Raw genomic sequence first — 19,262 nt, 5'->3', positions numbered from 1 at the left:
CTCTCTCTGTCTCAAAAGTAAATAAACGTTAAAAAAAATTAAAAATTTTGCTTTTTGTAGGACATACAAATGGAAACTTAGAAATACACACCCAAATTCCAATAGCCAGTAGATAACTATTTAAATGACTCCATACACAGCCCATACCCACTATACCCTACCCTCTGTCTTCAGGCAAATATCTCTAGGTGGTGCCTCTGATTTCCTGTGCCAGGGATACAGTCACTATTATATGTTAAAATACAGATTTGAGATTCTGCTCTTAATATTCACTTTCTTAGGGGGGCATCTGGGTGGCTCAGTCAGTTAAGCATCTGACTCTTGATTTTGGTCATGATCTCATGATTGTGAGATGGAACCCTGCATGAGGCGCCGTGCTGGGCGTGGAGCCTGCTTATAGTTCTATGTCTCGTTCTCCCTCGGCCTCTCCCCTGTGCACATTCAATCTCTCTCTCTCTCTCTCAAAACAAAACCCATAATTAATTTCTTAGTACAAACCAACAGATCAAACTTTGTATTTGAAAGAAGAAAGAATCCAGGGTCCTAAAACCTTACAGATTATACAAAAGAGTCAGTTCAGGGGCAAAGTGTACAGAACAGAGATGCTACCAATGTATGTGGGCCAATTTCACTGGTTCTACAATTTTTCTTCAGGTCTGTTTTGGGCACAGAACAAGATACAAGGTGACACAGGCAGGAGAGGAGACATTCTTGAGGCAGTGGGAAGCATCAAGTCTGAGCACTAAACGGAGTTCCCCTCAAGCAGAGATAGCTGCGTCCAGAGAGAATAGGAACAGAGTTGTTGGTAAGTGCGCCTCTAGTGGAGCCAGGGGGAATCCACCCTGGGGATGCCCAACCTTGGCAACTATGGCTGCCCTGGTCCCTAAGGGAGTCTCAACCTCCAGGGAAGGAAGATCTATTTATTTGCTCCCAATCATCCAAGCCAGACCTGAGAGAACCACATTATCTATCTAACTCTAAATATTCTCCTCCAGTGAGAACAGGTTCCTCAGTCTTCAGCCCTGGCTGACACTGTTGAATCAATCATCCAGGGTCAAGCAAGGAGCCAGTGGAGATGGGGGTTCCATGACCACATTTCACAGCAACAGAGAACAGCCAGGTAAGAAGGGCTGGAAAGCAGGTGTGGGCACGGGACCTCCAACAACTGACAGATTCACGTGAACATAAACATATAGATTTACCTTTGGAATAACAGACACGTAAAATCCCTCTGCACCTGACCAAGTTCAAAGGGGGCATGTGTCCTGGTTTGACATGTACAAGTCTTTCTCTTTTCAGGATGTGCTGCCCACTGCAGGACAGAGCAGGCACGTTTCCAAGGAGGACGTAGGAAAGCAGCAGTGGGAGATGAAGGAGACAGCTCAGGTTAGTGGCGCTAGGGTCAGTGACTGCAGGCTCTTAAAAGAGCCCCACAACAGAGAGTCTTCTGGCAGACATTCGAGACCCTCCCATGCTGTCCCTACTCTGCACCTTTCTGCCAGTTGCTTCCTTGTGTTTGTCCATCCACTATTGTCTATGACCACGTAATTGAGGTGTCCCAGAAGGAGAAGCTCCTTGGATGCCACAAAGAGCCCCACAGAGGGGAGCTGGCTTGGGCTGGGGTCTGGGCACTCAGCAGCTCCAGTTTTGAGGTCCAGGAACACAAACCCTCAATGCTGAAGACCAGATGTCTCAGAGACAGCCACGTGCTACCGAGACTCAGAAGAGATTAGTGCAGGAAACCAGGCATCCACATAGGTAAGTTATATAGGGGTGCCTGGGTGGCTCAGTTGGTTAAGCATCCATCTTTGGCTCAGGTCATGATCTCACAGTTCTTGAGTTTGAGCCCCGAGTCGGGTTCTGTGCTGACAGTTCAGAGCCAGGAGCCTGCTTTGGGTTCTGTGTCTCCCTCTCTCTCCGCCCCTCCCCTGCTTGCACACACTCTCTCTCTTTCTCTCTCAAAAATAAATAAACAAAATCTTTTTAAAAAGATTAGTTAGCACTCTTTTGTTAACAGGAAGCTGCATGGGAGACTGAATGAATATTCACAGGGTGGGTGGTGAATATCCATTCAGAGTAAGAGGAATTGCCATATCACCTACTCACTGTGGAATCTCCACCTGCTGGGGTTTAAACCATGAAACAAGAGATTATTTTTTCTAGTAACTGATCTTCTATTGGCGGGTCTCCTAAAAACATCCTGGCCAGATTCATTCATTTTAAGCCATTGCATACTATAAAAAATGGTGCTTTTAAGTGGTCAAGAACAGTCTAAATCTTCGATCTCTTGTGTTCTACTCTCTCATGATGTGCCTTGGCTTGGAGTACGGAAGGGGAGGGGGATGCTGGTAGATGTACTCTTCCTGATTTGGAGAAAGAAAGAGAGGGGGGAAATCTAGTAGGGGTACTCTCCTTGACCAAGTAAGGGAGCTGTCTCTCCTCTGTTCCTATTTGCTGCTCTTCTGGCTTGTCTGTCTTACTTATGGGCTTTGTTGTTGTTGTTTGTTTATTTTTGAGAGAGAGAGAGAGAGAGCACGAACAAGGGAGGGGCAGAGAGACAGGGGGACAGAAGATCCGAGGAAGGCTCTGCCCTGACAGCAGTGAGCCCAACTCAGGGCTCAAACTCAGGAACTCAGGAACCATGAGATCATGACCTGAGCTGAAGTTGGATGCTTAACCTACTGAGCCACCCAGGTGCTCCTCACTTATGGGCTTTTATCTCTGTGGGCTGCTCATAGGGGATTTTCCAGGGATTACCAAAGGGTCTCAGAGCGGGCTCAGAGAGGGTCAGAGAGGGTCTCAGAGAGGGTCTCAGCTCTCACTCAACCCCTGTAACCTCCCGCCCCTTCCCCAGTCCCACCCAAACGGCGTTTATGTTGCTGAAGAGCTCCCCTTTCCTGGAAGGCACAGATTTTGTCCTATGAAGTAGCTGTCACATGTCTTCCACAGGGGCCACCAGCGCTCAGGGAACTCACACGTCCTTGCAATGGCACACAGCTAGCTTCTCTGCCAGCCTTCTTCCTTCTCTCCGCTCTCCCATCTCTGCCCATTTTCTCTTCCCTGCTCTGGGAGAGGGAGGGCTGATCAGCAAGCCCATATGCCCAGTCAGGAAACCAATGGATGGTCTCCCCATGGTACAAGCATCTCCAGTCTTTGGTGGGACTTTTTTGGAGGTCTCCACACTCAGAGTTGGGGACCAGGAAGCCCACTTCCCTCTCCCTGTGGGGTGTAATGAGAGGGCACAGACTTTCTTCAGAATCATTGCTTTTTCTGCTCTCATCTCTCTCACGACAGGACTTGGGGGTTTGGGGGCAGTATTAATTGTGCTCCTGATAGTATTATCCCAGCAAACACTGGCAGCAGGAGCTAACCCTAATGCTGGCAGATTTCCCAGCACAGAGTTTGGGTTATTTAGAGCCTACTGACCTAAAAGGCCCTTATGGACCTTTTCCACAGTTCCCAGACAAGAGGAAAAGCCCCACTGCCATCCTGCTATACCTCTTCCAGCTTTTACTCCCATTTTCATTATGGAGAACAGCCTGCAATTAAAACCAGAATATTCACATGTGCTGTTCAGACACAAGGAAAAAGGCTGCATAAATACAACTTTTTTTTTGTTATAAACAACTATTTGAGTGAGATCGAACAATTCTTTTTTTTTAATTTTTTAAGTTTACGTATTTATTTTGAGAGAGAAAGTATAAACAGGGGAGGGGCAGAGAGGAGGAGAGACAGAATCCCCAGCAAGAGTCCCTGCGATCAGCACAGAGCCTGAAGCGGGGCTGGAACTCACAAACTGTGAGATCAAGACCTGAGCCAAGATCAAGAGTCAGATGTTTAACCAACTGCACCACCCAGGCGCCCCAGGTTTGGGTTTTCCTTGACGCAAGCCCTGCCCTCCAACTTCTACGTCCCCCATTAGGCATCCTTTCCCTGGAGCGCCTACTTTCAGTAACTCTGGCTACAACCTGGTACTGCCTTTCTACACTTTTATCCTGTGATATGACTTATGAGAAAATGCCTTCAGATGTCAGAATTTTACAATGGTTTTACTAATTTAACTCTGAAAGTGCTAGGACACTTCACTGTTGCTATACTACAAACATCCTATAACCAATCCCCCTAAAATTATACCTGTAACATCTGTTGCCCCAGCCAGTCAAGCCACTTAACCTGTGAGTCTCCTCCCTTTCCTCCTTCTGCTTATCACCCCAGGTTTTAGTTCTTAATCAGGAAGGCCATGTCCCATCCTCTTTACCATCCAAACCCTGAATTCTTCCATGGCTATCACAGCCACAGTGCTTTATCTGACTCCTCCTGCCTATACTAATTTCTTCATGCTAGGAATGTCACTCAGATATACCCCATAATTTCACCCTAGGAACTTGCCTTTCTCTTCAAAAATAATACCAAGTGGCACAATCCAGCTGATTGCATTTTGGCTAGCACAAGAGGGAAAAGAGGTCTCTTTGCAAAATCCTGTGCACAGCGACCTCACCAGCACACTTAGCTTATCTAAGCCAACAGTTGTGAGCAATAGCAAGGACGTTTTGATGCCATGTGGTCACAACATTGAGGACAAACTTCCAGGCACATCCTTCAAAGCCTAAAAGTAGAATAATCCTGGGAAAATGTAGGAGACATCCAGAAAGAATTTGAGGGAGTTGTATACAGTAGCATTTTATTCAGGTGTCGTTGACTCTAAGTCTAAAGTTCTCTTTTGGCCAGCAAAAAAGCAGACGCAGGATTAAAGTGAGAGATGGCTAATTTACGGGAAAAAGACAAGAGCCCTGAATAAGGGTCCTTGCCCCATATTTATTCAGATCAGAAGGCTTACAAACGTGATGGGCATGTACAAAAAGACAAAGAAACTATGGACATTAACTTGGGGACGTGAGGGAAAAGGGGGTTTTGAAGGTATACAGTGTTTGGGGTTTGGGTCAATATAAAACAAAATCCGGGCACTGGACAGATGGGGAGATGGTTGTTAACAGCAGACAGGAGGCACCGTGCCTGTGTATCTTTGCTAGTCTAGGGGATGAGACAGGGGGAATAACCACAGGGTTAATAAGGCACCCTTTCTTTTGTTAACCATCTCCGCTCTGGGCTGTTTTGCCTGCAGCGCAGTGGTCCATAGTACAATTCACCAATTTACCTAACCTGGTCCTATCCTCCTGTGAAAGCAGCTTTTTGCTATAGTACTAAATTTGGGGTGCTTTCACCCTGAATATCTAATCTTGTTTATTTCATATACCTATGTATTGGGCACCTTTGCACCATTCTTATTTTAGGCCTTTGCCTCTCCCTCTCTATTCTGGGGGCTCTGCACCCCCTCTCAATTTTGGGGTGCCTTTTCATATCCCAATTCCTGGAACCTTTGTGCCTCCCTATTCTCGGGGTGTCTTTGCAATTCCCTATTCTTGGGGTGCCAATCTGGTTTACCCAAACTCGGGTGTGAGCATTTTATGACTTTATAGTTCTTTATGCCTTGTTAACCCATTGTGTAAACCCTGGGGATTCCTAAGCTTATCCCCCACATTCAGGTAAAAGAACTTGTGGCCTTGAACAAATGGTTAAATCTCCTGGCTTTATTTATTCCTTCTGTTTGATGAAGCTTGTTATTCCTAAAACTTACAGATGTTAATAAGGATAAAGCGATGAACTACATGTAAAGAAGGAGTCTGGATGCCTGGCTATGTTGGTTGTTTTTTCACTTGGTTGTATTCTCCATAAATGGTAGTTAATCAAAATGTAGAGGTAAAACTAAGGAGGAGTTTGAAGAAAAGGGAATTTAACTGTTTTAGGACTGTAAATGTTATGAGTTCTGTCATTCTAATGTGCTATTACTGAATCTCTCTGAGTCTCAGGGTTTTTATCTCTGATTCCTCTTCTCAGTCTTCCTATCTATGAATGACTGAATTCATCATTCATAAACTAAAAAACTATGTGTGGGAAAATAGCTCCACATACCAGATATTCATTGAATGTTAGTGAAGTATGAAGTAAGCTGTATGTAATCAAAGATAATAAACATAAATTAAAATTATGGAAATTAACCAGCTATTTACTTCAGGAAAGCTAACTCTGTAGAATTATCTAATGTGTGTTATCAATGACAAAACCAGTATCATAAAAAATTTACTCAAATGATGATGTATTATTGTTTATCTACTTTTATATTTAAAGTGAGATTAATTAAGAAGTAAACTTTGGATCTGTTACCACTAAAACATTACAATCTCTAAACGGTAAATGGAACTCAATTAAACATTTCCTTTTACTTAAAAAATTTTTTTAATGTTTATTTATATTAGAGAGAGAGAGGGAGAGAGAATGAAAGGGGGAGGGGCAGAGAGAGAGGAGGACAGAGGATCTGAAGCAGGCTCTGTGCTGACAGCAGGGAGCCTGATGCGGGGCTTGAACCCATGAACCATTAGATCATGACCCAAGTTGAAATTGGACACTTAACCGACTGAGCCACCCAAGTGCCCCGTATTTCCTTTTATTTCGACCACATTTTCTCCCCTGCAGACATGGATAGAGACAACCAGACTACGGTCATAAAATTCCTTCTCCTGGGACTCTCTGGGCAGTCAAAGCAGGAAGAGATTCTCTTTGGGCTGTTCTTGTGGATGTACCTGGTCACCATCATTGGGAACATTCTCATCATCCTGGCCATCAGCTGTGACAGTCATCTCCATACCCCCATGTACTTCTTCTTGGCTAACCTCTCCTGCATCGACATCTGCTTTTCATCAGTCACAACCCCCAAGATGCTGCTGAATCACATACTGGGAAGCAAGTCTATCTCTTACATGGAATGCCTGACCCAGATCTACTTCTTCATCACTTTCATCAACATGGATGGGTTCCTTCTGAGTGTGATGGCCTATGACCGTTATGTAGCCATCTGTTGCCCACTCCACTACAGCATGATCATGAAGCCCAAACTCTGTATCCTTCTGGTGGTGGTCTCTTGGGTCATTACAAACCTGCATGCTCTCCTACACACTCTTCTCATGGTCCGACTCACCTTTTGTTTCAACAATACTGTGCATCACTTTTTCTGTGACCCCTATGCAGTTCTAAAGCTGTCTTGTTCTGATACTTTTATCAATGACCTGATGGTATTCACTGTGGGTGGACTGATATTTCTGACACCATTTACATGTATCATCATTTCATATGCATATATCCTCTCTAATGTACTGAAGTTGCCATCTGCCCATGGAATAAGGAAATCCCTGTCCACATGTGGATCCCATCTCACTGTGGTGTCCCTCTTCTATGGGGCAATCCTGGGGGTCTATATGCGTCCTTCATCCTCCTACTCAGTCCAAGACACGGTAGCCACTGTCATCTTCACAGTGGTGACTCCCCTGGTCAATCCCTTCATCTACAGTCTGAGAAATCGTGATATGAAGGGAGCCTTAAGGAAACTGATCTCAAATTCTAGAAAATTTTAGAGTTTAGAAGATTTTTGGCTATCATACATTGTTTCATTTTATAAACAGAGAAACTGAGTCCCAGATAGATATAAACTCACTCATGACTATTCCTCCAATTAATGATACATGATCATGCTCATGCTTTTAATATGAGGCCGATAGTTGCTTGTAAGTCCTAAAACTGTTAAGTTTGTTAATTATAAAAAGGGCTCATTCTAAACACTCATTTTACCAACAACCAAAAACTCAGGACAAGACACATTTGGATAGTTTTGGGATGATTCCAGCAACCCCATGAGACAGTGGCCACCACAATGGTCTGGGAATTTCAGAGGACTTTAGAGCTGGCTCTAAATCAATGCCCTCTTGGCTTCACATTAGGAGATGTTAAAATTATCCCCAATTTACTGAGTCACAGAAAGGTTATCATTACCAAGGCTGTACAACTAGTAATTGTTGGTTACAGAATGGTCCTGTTGACTCTCAGGGTCACTAGTTGTTAGGTAATTTTCCCTCTATCTTAGGCTCAAGTCAATCTCCCAACCTCTTACAGTTCAGAACCCTACCTGTACACTACTCTCCCTCACTACCATTCTAAATTTTTGGTCCTTTTTTGCTCAGAAGGGAGTCAGGAAACTTCAGATAGTAGCTAGACTTCCTCATGGAACTCTTGGTATCCCTTCAAGTCAAAATGGTCTAAGGGAAGGGGTACCTGGGTGGCTCAGTCAGTTGAGCATCTGACTCTTGATTTTGGTTCAAGTCATGATCTCATGGTTTGTGGGATGGAGCCCTGCATTGGGCTCCATTGTGCTGACAGTGCAAAGCCTGCTTGGGATTCTCTCTCTCCCTGTGTCTCTGCCCCTCCTCTGCTTGCACTCTCTCTGTCTCTCTCAAAATAAATATATAAACCTTTTTTAAAAATGGGCTAAGGGAATTAGGATCCCTTGATGCTGAAGTGTCCAGAGTTACTATAGCATTTTAGGGACATGAAAATATGAATTAATTATAGAATTTGGATTGGGACCCAGGACTTCTGATTCAAAGCCCAGAGTTTGTTCTACTCCATGGGGCCAAGTGTCCAGGAGTCCTAGCCTCTTCTCCTACTCTACACCTGAGGGCTCAGAACCCACAAGGAAGTTCCCACCTCCTCTTTCTTGGTGTCCAGAGGGCACTCATCTAATCTCCAGTGGCCAATCTTCAATATTCCTCCCCTCACTGGCCTTCTTGCCCTCGCTTCTCTCCTTTCACAAACTCCTCCAATCTCCAACCCCCAAACTCCAATAGGACTGAGTGCTAATCAGTACTCATTGTTCTCACGATCCGCTCCTTTCTGACTTGGTCCTAACAGTGACCAACTCTTACCTTGACCACAGCAACAGCCTTATGGTAAGTCTGACTGCCTCCTGCTTCTCCCTACACATCTACCCTGCACACAGGATCTGTCTGATCATCCTAAATCACTGATTGTATTTTTTCAGTCAGTCCTTATATAAAATATTGAAGAGGCCAGGATAAATCCAAATATTACCTTCAAATAAAATGTCTAACATGATTTGGCCTCAAGCTATACCTACAATTTTGTCATCAACTCACATATTCATCTGTTCCATGACTTGTCTCTCCTATTTTCTTTCTCTTTCCTTCCTTCATTCTCTGCTGGAAGACTCCCCAGATTTTTTTAAGACTGGAATATTTGTGCATTTCCCTGAACCCATTTACTGATCACATCCCACAGACATTTATGGAGCACACAATATAGTGCTTCTCAGATATAGCATGTGAACTTCCTAATGTATGTTGGTGCTGGTGGAAACCTGACTATATGTGGTAAACCTGATGTATCTTCCTGAACTAGGAGTTTGACTTTAGAAGTAGTTTAGTGCAAATGTTCGAGATATAAGAGACCAACATTGGTGTTTAAGGTTATAGGACCATTTTAGGCTCATCATATTTTTTGCATTGCCCATATCTATCTGCATACATGTCTCATATGGTTATTACCCAATGTACTTATTCAAGAAAGTACCATAGATTATGCATGGGCATATCCCCTACAATGCTTAGTAGACCTTTTCTTCATCCCAAATAATCATGTATTGAAAAATCATTGATGATGTGGTAGGCAAGTGTAATGGGAAACTGGAAAGTGGACATTCCTAGACACAAAAAATCAGAGTAGTAGAATTTACATCTAGGGATCTAGAATACTGACAAATTTACTCTGGAACATGGAAACATTTCACTGAATTCTAGGACCCAAAGAGGCATCAGGGTTGAATGGAAAGAGCCATGTTTTGGGGTATGGTTTTATTCCTCAGTCCCTCTCTCCCTCAACTTTCAGTTAAAGGTTGGGTATGAGAAGGAGGATGAAGACAGAGGGAAGTCAGTGAATGTACTAGGTGGTACAGACTCTGATCACTCTGTATCCACATGGTTCCCATCAATTCATCTTAGGGCAGAAGCCATCATTCACCATACAGCAAATTTGCCTTCAAGGGGAAAAGAATCCTCTAAAATATCAGCGTCATGGTGTGAACAGAAAGAGGAAAGGCCTTGGTCTGGGTCAGACTGGCTACGGTATGAGAGGTTATATGCTGGTCAATTTACCAGGGCCTCAGAACTTTAATCTTCCTACTTCTGCAGACCACCTTCTACTGAATCTTCACTGGCTCCCTGCATTACTTTTCACGGGCCTACTACATAAGGGGACTGTAGGGGAGACAGTAAAAGGAGTTTACTCCAGGGGCCTGGGCAGAATCAGCCTTTATTGTGGTTTCTTGCATGTGAGGCACCCATAGGATATGAACTCATGAAATTCTGAACTCATAAATTAAAGCTCAGCATCATCTGGGGCCTCTAATGCCCTCTCCTCCATAGAACCAGATGCAGGACCAGGCTGGCAGAGTCCACCCTGGGTGCAGTCAGGAAATCAGGACTGTGTCTGGGAATTCACCCTCCAGGGCCTCTTCTCTGCAGGTGGGACTCCCAGCAGACACTATCCCCCTTCCTCACAGGCAACTTCCATCCGGCACTAATTAGCCACTAGGGGCCAGCTTTTTGCAAACAATTGAAACAACTTGGGTAGTTGACTTCAGCTCAGTGAATGTTGAAAGAGAGGCTTACCCTCTTCCCAGCATATTTCCCCAGACACTGGCCATTGCAAATGAGATGTTTTCCAGTGACATGGGATCATCTCCCTCCAACTTGTGCTTCAAGTGTCTGCTCCAAGGCTATGCCAGCCCAGGGAGCCTTCCAGGAGAGCCTGGTACTATCTCTTATGAGCTGAAGCCTTTCACTGGTATTGCAACCTCATAAAGATTGTTACTGTCCTGCATGCAGTATCTTGTCTCCCTGTGCTTGAGGCCAGAAGCTAAGCTTCACATGGACTTTGTCTCTCACAACATCAATCGGCCTTCAGTAGATGACCTTGTCCTTTTATCCCATGAATATTAAAAACCAGTTTGGCCTAACTGATGAATTCTGATTCCTAATAAATCTAGTTATCTATACTAACTTTTCACGAGGCACAAAGAATCAGTATCTTGCCAAACCCATTTTCAAGACAGGCCATCTTTTATTTGCTCTAAACTTTAGGCATATCATGTTGACGGCCAAAAACTACTGGTCCAGGCTTGTCTTGATTTTTAAAGCTTTTAAAAAAATTTTTTAATGTTTATTTACTTTTGAAAGAGAGACAGAGAGACAGAGTGTGAGCAGGAGAGGGTCACAGAGAGAGAGAGGGAGACACAGACTCTGAAGCGGATTCCAGGATCTGAGCTATCAGTACAGAGCCCAACATGGGGCTCGAACTCACAAACAGTGAGATCAGACCTGAGCTTAAGTCGGACACTTAACCAACTGAGCCACCCAGGTGCCCCAAGGTGTCTTGATTTTTAAATGTGAGATACAGTGATATGTAGGAAGATCCCTGCTACTGTATTGTGAAAACATCTGGCAAGAAGGATGTGACATTATTTTTATTCTTTCTTAGGTCTTTGAGTATAAACAAATAAATAGCTTTTAAGCCAAGTTATTTTAAGCAAGCACAATACAGACTTCCCATAACTGATGTTGATATGCAATCTGCCATTTAATACCTTTTAGAATTTAGTTGAAAGAGCAGTTTCCTGAAATTGTCAGCAGACATGACATGAGGTATAAGAAAGTAAGGAAGGGGCACCTGGGTGGCTCAGTCAGTTAAGTGACCGACTTTGGCTCAGGTCATGATCTCACAGTTCGTGGGTTTGAGCCCCTCGTCGGACTCTGTGCTGACAGCTCAGAGCCTAGAGCCTGCTTCAGATTCTGTGTCTCCCTCTCTCTCCCTCTCCTGCTTGTGCGCGCTCTCTCTCTCAAAAATGAATAAACATTAAAAAAGTAATAAAGTAAGGAAAAGCTTAAAAAAAAAAAAAGATGGGAGCATGACAAAGAGACATAGCAGGCAACAGAAAGAGCTCCCAATGACCAACACTAGAACAAGTCAAGCAACAAATAAATAAAGTAGTACTGCATTATAACCCAAAGTATAAAGTAAATAAACATGAGTCCATACTAATAAAAACAAATGATTGAATATACAAATAAATGGGGGAGAAGGGGTACATTTTTCTTACAGAAAAACTCCAAGTATTATATGTAGATACTTCTCCCACCCCAACTTGCCAAAAGGTGGAAGTTAATCCTCTTCCCCCTCCTTCATGGTGGCTGGACTTAGTGACCTACTTCCGAAGACCAGAGTACAGAAAAGGGAAAACAGTAACTTTAAAATACAGAAACCTGACCATGATACTACCTTAACCAAGTAATCAAGGTTAACATCATTCAAAGTCACAATGATATCATGTGCTCCCTATATGACATGATGAGAAGGGTCCTCCACCTCTGTGGGATTCTTCCCCCAAAGCCATAATGATAGCCTAACCATGAGAAAATTTCTAAAACCCAAAACTGAAAGGCATTGTACAAAATACCTGACCAGAACTCTTCAGAAGTGTAAAGGTCATGAAAAACAAGGAAAGACTGAGGAGCTGATACAGATCAGAGCACACATAAATGAAATACAGACTAAAGAAAAAACAATAGAAATGACCAATGAGACAAGAGCTGATTCTTTGAAAAGAGAAACAAAATTGATAAATTTTTTGGTCGGACTAATGAAGGAAAAAAGAGAGGACTCGAATAAATAAAATCAGAAATGGAAGAAAAGTTACAACCAACATAACAGAAACACAAAGGATTATAAGAGACTACTATAAAAAATTATATACCAAAAAATGTGCCAAACTAGAAGAAATGGGTAAATTTCTAGAAACATAAAATCTTCCTAGACTAAATCAAAAATAGAAGATCAATCTGAACAGACCAATTACTAACAAAAATTGAATTTAAAAACTTCCAACAAACAAAAGTATAGGACATTTATCCTAACATTTAAAGAAGAGTTAGTACCTATCATTCTCAAAGTATTCCAAAAATGTGAAGAGGAAGGAATGCTTCCAAACTCATTCTACAAGGCCACCATTACCTTGATATTAAAACCAAACAAAGATAACACACAAAAGGAAAATTACAGGCCCATATCCCCAATGAACATAGATGCAGAAATCCTCAACAAAATATTAGCAAACTGATTTCAACAATACATCCAAGGAAGAGTATTACAGATCCTTACAAGGATCAAGTAAGATTTATTCCAGGGATGTAAGAATGGTTCAATATCCACAAATCATTCAACATGATATACCATATTAATAAAAAGAATAAAAATCATATGATGACCTCAACAGATGAATAAAAAGTGCTCAAAAAGTGGGTATAGAGGAAACATACCCAAACATAACAAAGGCCATATATGACAAACCCACGGCTAACATCATACTCAATGGGAGAAAACTAAAAGCTTTTCCTCTAAAATCAGGAACGAGACAAGGATGTCTACTCTTGCCACTTACACTGAACACAGTTTTAGAAGTCCTAGCTACAGCAATCAGACAACAGAAAGAAATAAAAGGCATCCAAATTAAAGAAGTAAAACTGTCACTGTTTTCAAATGACATACTATATATACAAAACCCTAAAGACTCCACCAAAAAAGTTTAGAAATAATAAATGAATTTAGTAAAGCTTCAGGATACAAAACTAATATACAGAAATCTGTTGCACTTTTGTACACTAATAACGAACTCTCAGAAAGAGATTAAGAAAACAATCCCATTTACAATTGCATCAAAAAGAATAAAATATCTAGGAACAAATTTAGCCAAGAAGGTGAAAGACCTGTACTCTAAGACTATAAGACAATGATAATTAAAATTGAAGATGATATCAATAAATGGAAGGATATACTGTAGATTAGATTCATGGATTAGAATAATATTGTCAAAATGCACATACTACACAAAGCAATGAACAGATTCAATGCAATCCCTATCATTTATCACAGAAGAAGAACAAATAATCCTAAAATTTGTATGGAACCTCAAATAGCCAAAGCAATCTTGAGAGAGAACAGAGGTGGAGGCATCTCACGCCCTGATTTCCAACAATATTACAAAGCTATAGTAATCAAAACAGCATGGGACTGGCACAAAAACATAGATAAAATGTAGATACACAGATAAATGGAACAGAATAGAGACCCCAGAAATAATCCCACACTTATATAGCCAACTAATCTTCGATAAAGGAGGCAATGGGGAAAAGACAGTCTCTTCGATAAGTGGTGTTCAGAAAACTCAACAACTACATGGAAAAGAATGAAACTGCACCACTTTCTTATACCATATACAAAAATAAACTCAAAATGGGTTAAAGATCTAAGTCTAAGGCTGGAAAACTGGAAAACTCTTGGAAGACAACAAAGGCAGTAATCTCTTGGACACTGGTCTTAGCAATATTTTTTTGGATTTGTCTCCTCAGTCAAGGGCAACAAAAGCAAAAATAAACAAATGGGACTCCATCAAACTAAAAACATTTTTCACAGTAAAGAGAACCATGAACAAAATGAAAAGGAACCTACTGAATGGGAGACAATACTTGCAAATAATATAACCAATAAGGGATTAATATCCAAAATATATGAAGAACTCACACAGCTCGATATCAGAGAAACAAACAATCCAATTTAAAAATGGGCAGAGTACCTGAATAGACATATCTCTGAAGAAGATAAATAGATGGCCAACGGACACATGAAATAATGCTCGATATCACTAATTATCAAGGAAATACAAATCGAAACCACAATGAGATATCACTTCACACCTGTCAGAATGGCTATTATCAAAAAGACAAAAGCGTTGGTGTGGATGTTGAGAAAAGGGAACCCTATGCTCTGTTGGTAGGAATGTAAACTGGAGCAGCCACTGTGGAAAACAGTACAAGGTTCCTCAAAAAATTAAAAATAGAACTACCATGTTATCCAGCAATTCCACTTCTGGGTATTTATCCAAAGGAAAAAAACCCCATTAAATAAAAAAGATATATACACTCCTATGTTCATTTCAATATTATTTACAATAGTCCAAGAAATGGAAACAATAGATGAATGGATAAGGACATGGTATACACATACAATGGAATATTACTCAACCACAAACAAAATTGTGACATGGATGGATCTAGATGGCATTATGCTAAATGAAATAAGTCAGACTAGATTTATAATGATATGATCACTTCCTTATATAAACATTGCACAACTAACTGCTATACATCTGAAACTAATGTAATATTGTATGTCAACTATACTTCAATTAAAAAAAAACCACACAACTAGTAACTACGTACACCTGGGAAAATCTTTTTTTTCAGTGTTTTTTTTAACTTATTTTTTAAAATTAACCTATTATTTTATTTTATTTTATTCTATTTTATTTAAAATTTACATCCAAATTAGTTAGCATATAGAGCAACAATGATTTCAGGTGTAGATTCCTTAGTGCCCCTTACCCATTTAGCCCATTCCCCCTCCCACACCCTCTCCAGTAACCCTCAGTTTGTTCTCCATATTTATGAGTCTCTTCTGTTTTGTACCCCTCCCTGTTTTTATATTATTTTTGTTTCCCTTCCCTTACGTTCATCTGTTTTGTCTCTTAAAGTCCTCATATAAGTGAAGTCATATGATTTCCGTATTTCTCCGACTAATTTCACTTAGCATAATACCCTCCAGTTCCATGCACGTAGTTGCAAATGGCAAGATTTCATTCTTTTTGATTGCCGAGTAATACTCCATTCGATATATATACCACATTTCCTTTATCCATTCATCCATTGATGGACAGCTGGGCTCTTTCCATACTTTGGCTATTGTGGATAGCGCTGCTATAAATATTGGGGTGCAGGTGACCCTTCTAAACAGCATACCTGTATCCCTTGGATAAATACCTAGTAGTGCAATTGCTGGGTTGTAGGGTAGTTCTATTTTTAGTTTTTTTGAGGAAACTCCATACTGTTTTCCAGGGTGGCTGCACCAGCTGGCATTCCCACCAACAATGCAAAAGAGATCCTCTTTCTCCACATCCTTGCCAACATCTGTTGTTGCCTGAGTGGTTAATGTGAGCCATTCTGACAGGTGTGAGGTGGTATCTCATTGTGGTTTTGATTTGTATTTCCCTGATGATGAGTGATGTTGAGCATTTTTTCATGTGTCAGTTGGCCATCTGGATGTCTTCTTTGGAGAAGTGTCTATTCATGTCTTTTGCCCATTTCTTCACTGGATTCTTTGTTTTTTGGGTGTTGAGTTTGATAAGTTCTTTATAGATTTGGGACACTAACCCTTTATCTGATATGTCATTTGCAAATATCTTCTCCCATTCTGTCAGTTGCCTTTTAGTTTTTGCTGATTATTTCCTTCGCTGTGCAGAAGCTTTTTATTTTGATGAGGTCCCAGTAGTTCATTTTTGCTTTTGTTTCCCTTGCCTCCGGAGACATGTTGAGTAAGAAGTTGCTGCGGCCAAGGTCAAAGAATTTTTGCCTGCTTTCTCCTCGAGGATTTTGATGGCTTCCTGTCTTACATTGAGGTCTTTCATCCATTTTGACTTTAGTTTTGTGTCTGGTGTAAGAAAGTGGTCCAGGTTCATTCTTCTGCATGTCACTGTCCAGTTTTCCCAGCACCACTTGCTGAAGAGACTGTCTTTATTCCATTGGATATTCTTTCCTGCTTTGTCAAAGATTAGTTGGCCATACGTTTTTGTGTCCATTTCTGGGTTCTCTGTTCTGTTCCATTGATCTGAGAGTCTGTTCTTTGCCAGGGAAGATCTTTATGTACCCATAGTCATCTGCAAATCCTTGAAAAACTTATGAAGGCTACACCAGTGTGTACAGAATGTTTTCAGCAGCAGGATTTTTTTTGAAAAGTTTTTTATTGTGGTAAATTACAAATATAAAAATACACAATACAATTTACAATCTTAACTACTTTTCAGTGTACAGTTCTGTAGTCTTAAATTCATTCATAGTGTTATGCAACCATCACCACCACCCATCACCGCAACTCTTCATCTTGCAAAACTAAAATGCTGTACTGGTTAAACATTAACTCCCCATTCCTAGCCCCTGGTAACCACCATTCTACTTTCTGTTTCTATGATTATGACCACTTTAGGTACCTCATGTAAGGAGACTTATAGGTTACTTGTCTTTTTGTGACTGGCTTATTACAGCAGCATGTTTTCTTCACAATTATTATTACTCTTATCAGGCAATGAAAAACAAAAAACCTTGGGACAGAGTCAGTATTTAGCCCATTGAGAGCCATTTGATTAATGCGAGACAAAGGAATTTTAGTTAGTTTTCAGTTTGTTTCCTGCTTCTTGTTCCTCTGTTTCTCTTTTCTGGTCATTTCGTGGGTTACTCCTAAGATTTTCAGATTTCCATCCTGATTTATAGAGTGTTTTAGAGTGTATCACTTTGTAGTTTTTTTTTTTTTTTGATGGTTGCTCTAGATATAACAATATACATTCATAACTTATTAGTCAGCCGAGTGCAGAAACCTTACTTCCATGCCTCCTCACTTTTAAAATATAATTAAGTATTCCCATTATATACATCAAGAATGTCAAATGGTGTTATTTTTGCTTCAACCATCATGTCTGACGTAAGAAACTCATGAGTAGGATAGTGTATTTTATAGTATCCGTTTTTTTTACCCCCCCCCCCTTAAAAGCTTTTTAAATGTTTATTTATTTTTGAGAGAGACAGAGTGCAAGGGGGGTGGGTCGGGGTAGAGACAGAGGGAGACACAGTATCTGAAGCAGGCTCCATGCTTTGAGCTGGAATCACATGAATGAAATCACATACAGGGAGATCATGACCTGAGCCGAAGTCGGATGCACGCTTAACTGACTGAGCCACCCAGGTGCCCCAATCCCCCATCCCTTTTTTAATCCATTTTTATGTTCTTTTCTTTCATCAGTTTCAAGCCTTTGTTGTTGTTACCATTTACTTCGTTTAAAGTATTTCATTCAGTTATTCTTTAAGGGTGGGTTTGCTGGCAATTAATACTCTTAGTTATCTTTTGAAAATGTCTTTATTTCCTTTTTATTCCTGAATGATATGTTCACTGGATATAGAATTGATTGTTGACAATTCCTCTCATTCCACTTGAGAAACATATGCTATTTCCTCTGGCTTCCATGGTTCAGATCAGGGCAAGAGGGTGTTTTTTCCACTGGTGTTTGAAGTAAGGTGGGCATTACCAACAAAGTTATCTGTTAGGCCACCCTTTTCCTGGTTTTGACAAGGAGGAACAGGCTTAGAGCTTTTTTGGTCTGTGTCTGTTGGAGGTTCTGGTATGGCAGCTTCTGGAACACATTAGCAGAAAGATACGGGAGAAGATAAGAAAAAACAAAGGGAATTTATCACCATGTTCCTCCTCAGCCCTGAAGTTCTTACAATTTGCCTTCTTCTTTTCACATTTCAGAGTCTTCATATGCTTGTTTATTGTTTGCCCAGGATTTTTCAGTTGTAAGAGGAATGACTTAGGAGGAATGGTGGTCATCTGTTTTGTCTCAAACCCCTGATACAGAGTTTTTCCCAACATTTTATTATGAAAACTTTCAAACACAAAGTTGAAAGAATTTTATAGTGAACACCCATATACAATCACCTAGATTCTACTATTAATATGAGAAGGGGTCTACTTCTCAACTTGGGTAGATGTCTTTAGAATTAGGTGTTGGGGTGCCTGGGTGGCTCAGTTGGTTAAGCACTCAACTTCAGCTCAGGTCACAATTGCATGGTAGGTGAGTTGGAGCCCTGCATTGGGCTCTCTGCTGTCTGGTAGAGCCTACTTAGAATCCTCTGTCTCCCCCACCCTGCCCCTCTCTGTATGCACACTCTCTCTCTCAAAAATAAACATTAAAAATTTTTTTAAATTATTTTTTATAAATTTTATAAATTATATATAAATTATTTTTTAATTATGTTATTGTTGGATTGTATGTTCCAATTGCCTTTCTGGATATTTCACATTTTTAAAAGTATGAAAAAATATGATTCTACTTTTGTTTCATACACACAAATGTGTGTAAGCACACACAGTAGCATATATGAATAGACGTAGTGTTTCTTTATTAATATTTCTTCATTCCACATACTATGTGTAAACTTTTTATAATTTTATTTTCAAAATCAGGTAAACAACAAAGAACGTCTCTCTTTACAAAACTTGTGCATATACAATATACCAAAATTTTGAAAACTTTTTTTTTAAACGTTTAGTTATTTATTTTTGAGAGAGAGAGAGAAAAAGCATTAGGGGAGGAGGAGCAGAGAGAGAGACAGAGAGACAGAGAATCCCCAGCAGGCTCCACACTG

General features: G+C 40.8%; 1 protein-coding gene across 1 annotated transcript; it reads left to right on the top strand.

Annotated features, from left to right (window-relative positions):
- The first annotated feature begins 1,000 nt into the window (after nucleotides 1–1,000).
- Nucleotides 1,001–7,607, top strand: LOC106970116 (olfactory receptor 1361-like). Its single transcript, XM_053226843.1, has 3 exons — nucleotides 1,001–1,120; nucleotides 1,300–1,386; nucleotides 6,532–7,607. The coding sequence occupies exons 1-3, from the start codon at nucleotides 1,087–1,089 to the stop codon at nucleotides 7,464–7,466; spliced, it is 1,056 nt and encodes a 351-aa protein (XP_053082818.1). The 5' UTR covers nucleotides 1,001–1,086; the 3' UTR covers nucleotides 7,467–7,607.
- The last annotated feature ends 11,655 nt before the right edge of the window (nucleotides 7,608–19,262 follow it).

This window comes from Acinonyx jubatus, chromosome A1, assembly GCF_027475565.1.
Source record: "Acinonyx jubatus isolate Ajub_Pintada_27869175 chromosome A1, VMU_Ajub_asm_v1.0, whole genome shotgun sequence".
Lineage (NCBI taxonomy): Eukaryota > Metazoa > Chordata > Mammalia > Carnivora > Felidae > Acinonyx > Acinonyx jubatus.
Note: the sequence above shows the minus strand (reverse complement) of the source record. Positions and strands in the feature narration are given on the sequence as shown.

What these genes read in the sequence shown, in the direction of transcription:
- LOC106970116 (XM_053226843.1), top strand. Translation starts at nt 1,087, where the DNA reads ATGACCACATTTCACAGCAACAGAGAACAGCCAG. An exon ending in CAGCAACAGAGAACAGCCAG is followed by an intron (nt 1,121 to 1,299) that starts GTAAGAAGGGCT and finishes TTCTCTTTTCAG; the next exon opens with GATGTGCTGCCCACTGCAGG. An exon ending in AGATGAAGGAGACAGCTCAG is followed by an intron (nt 1,387 to 6,531) that starts GTTAGTGGCGCT and finishes TCTCCCCTGCAG; the next exon opens with ACATGGATAGAGACAACCAG.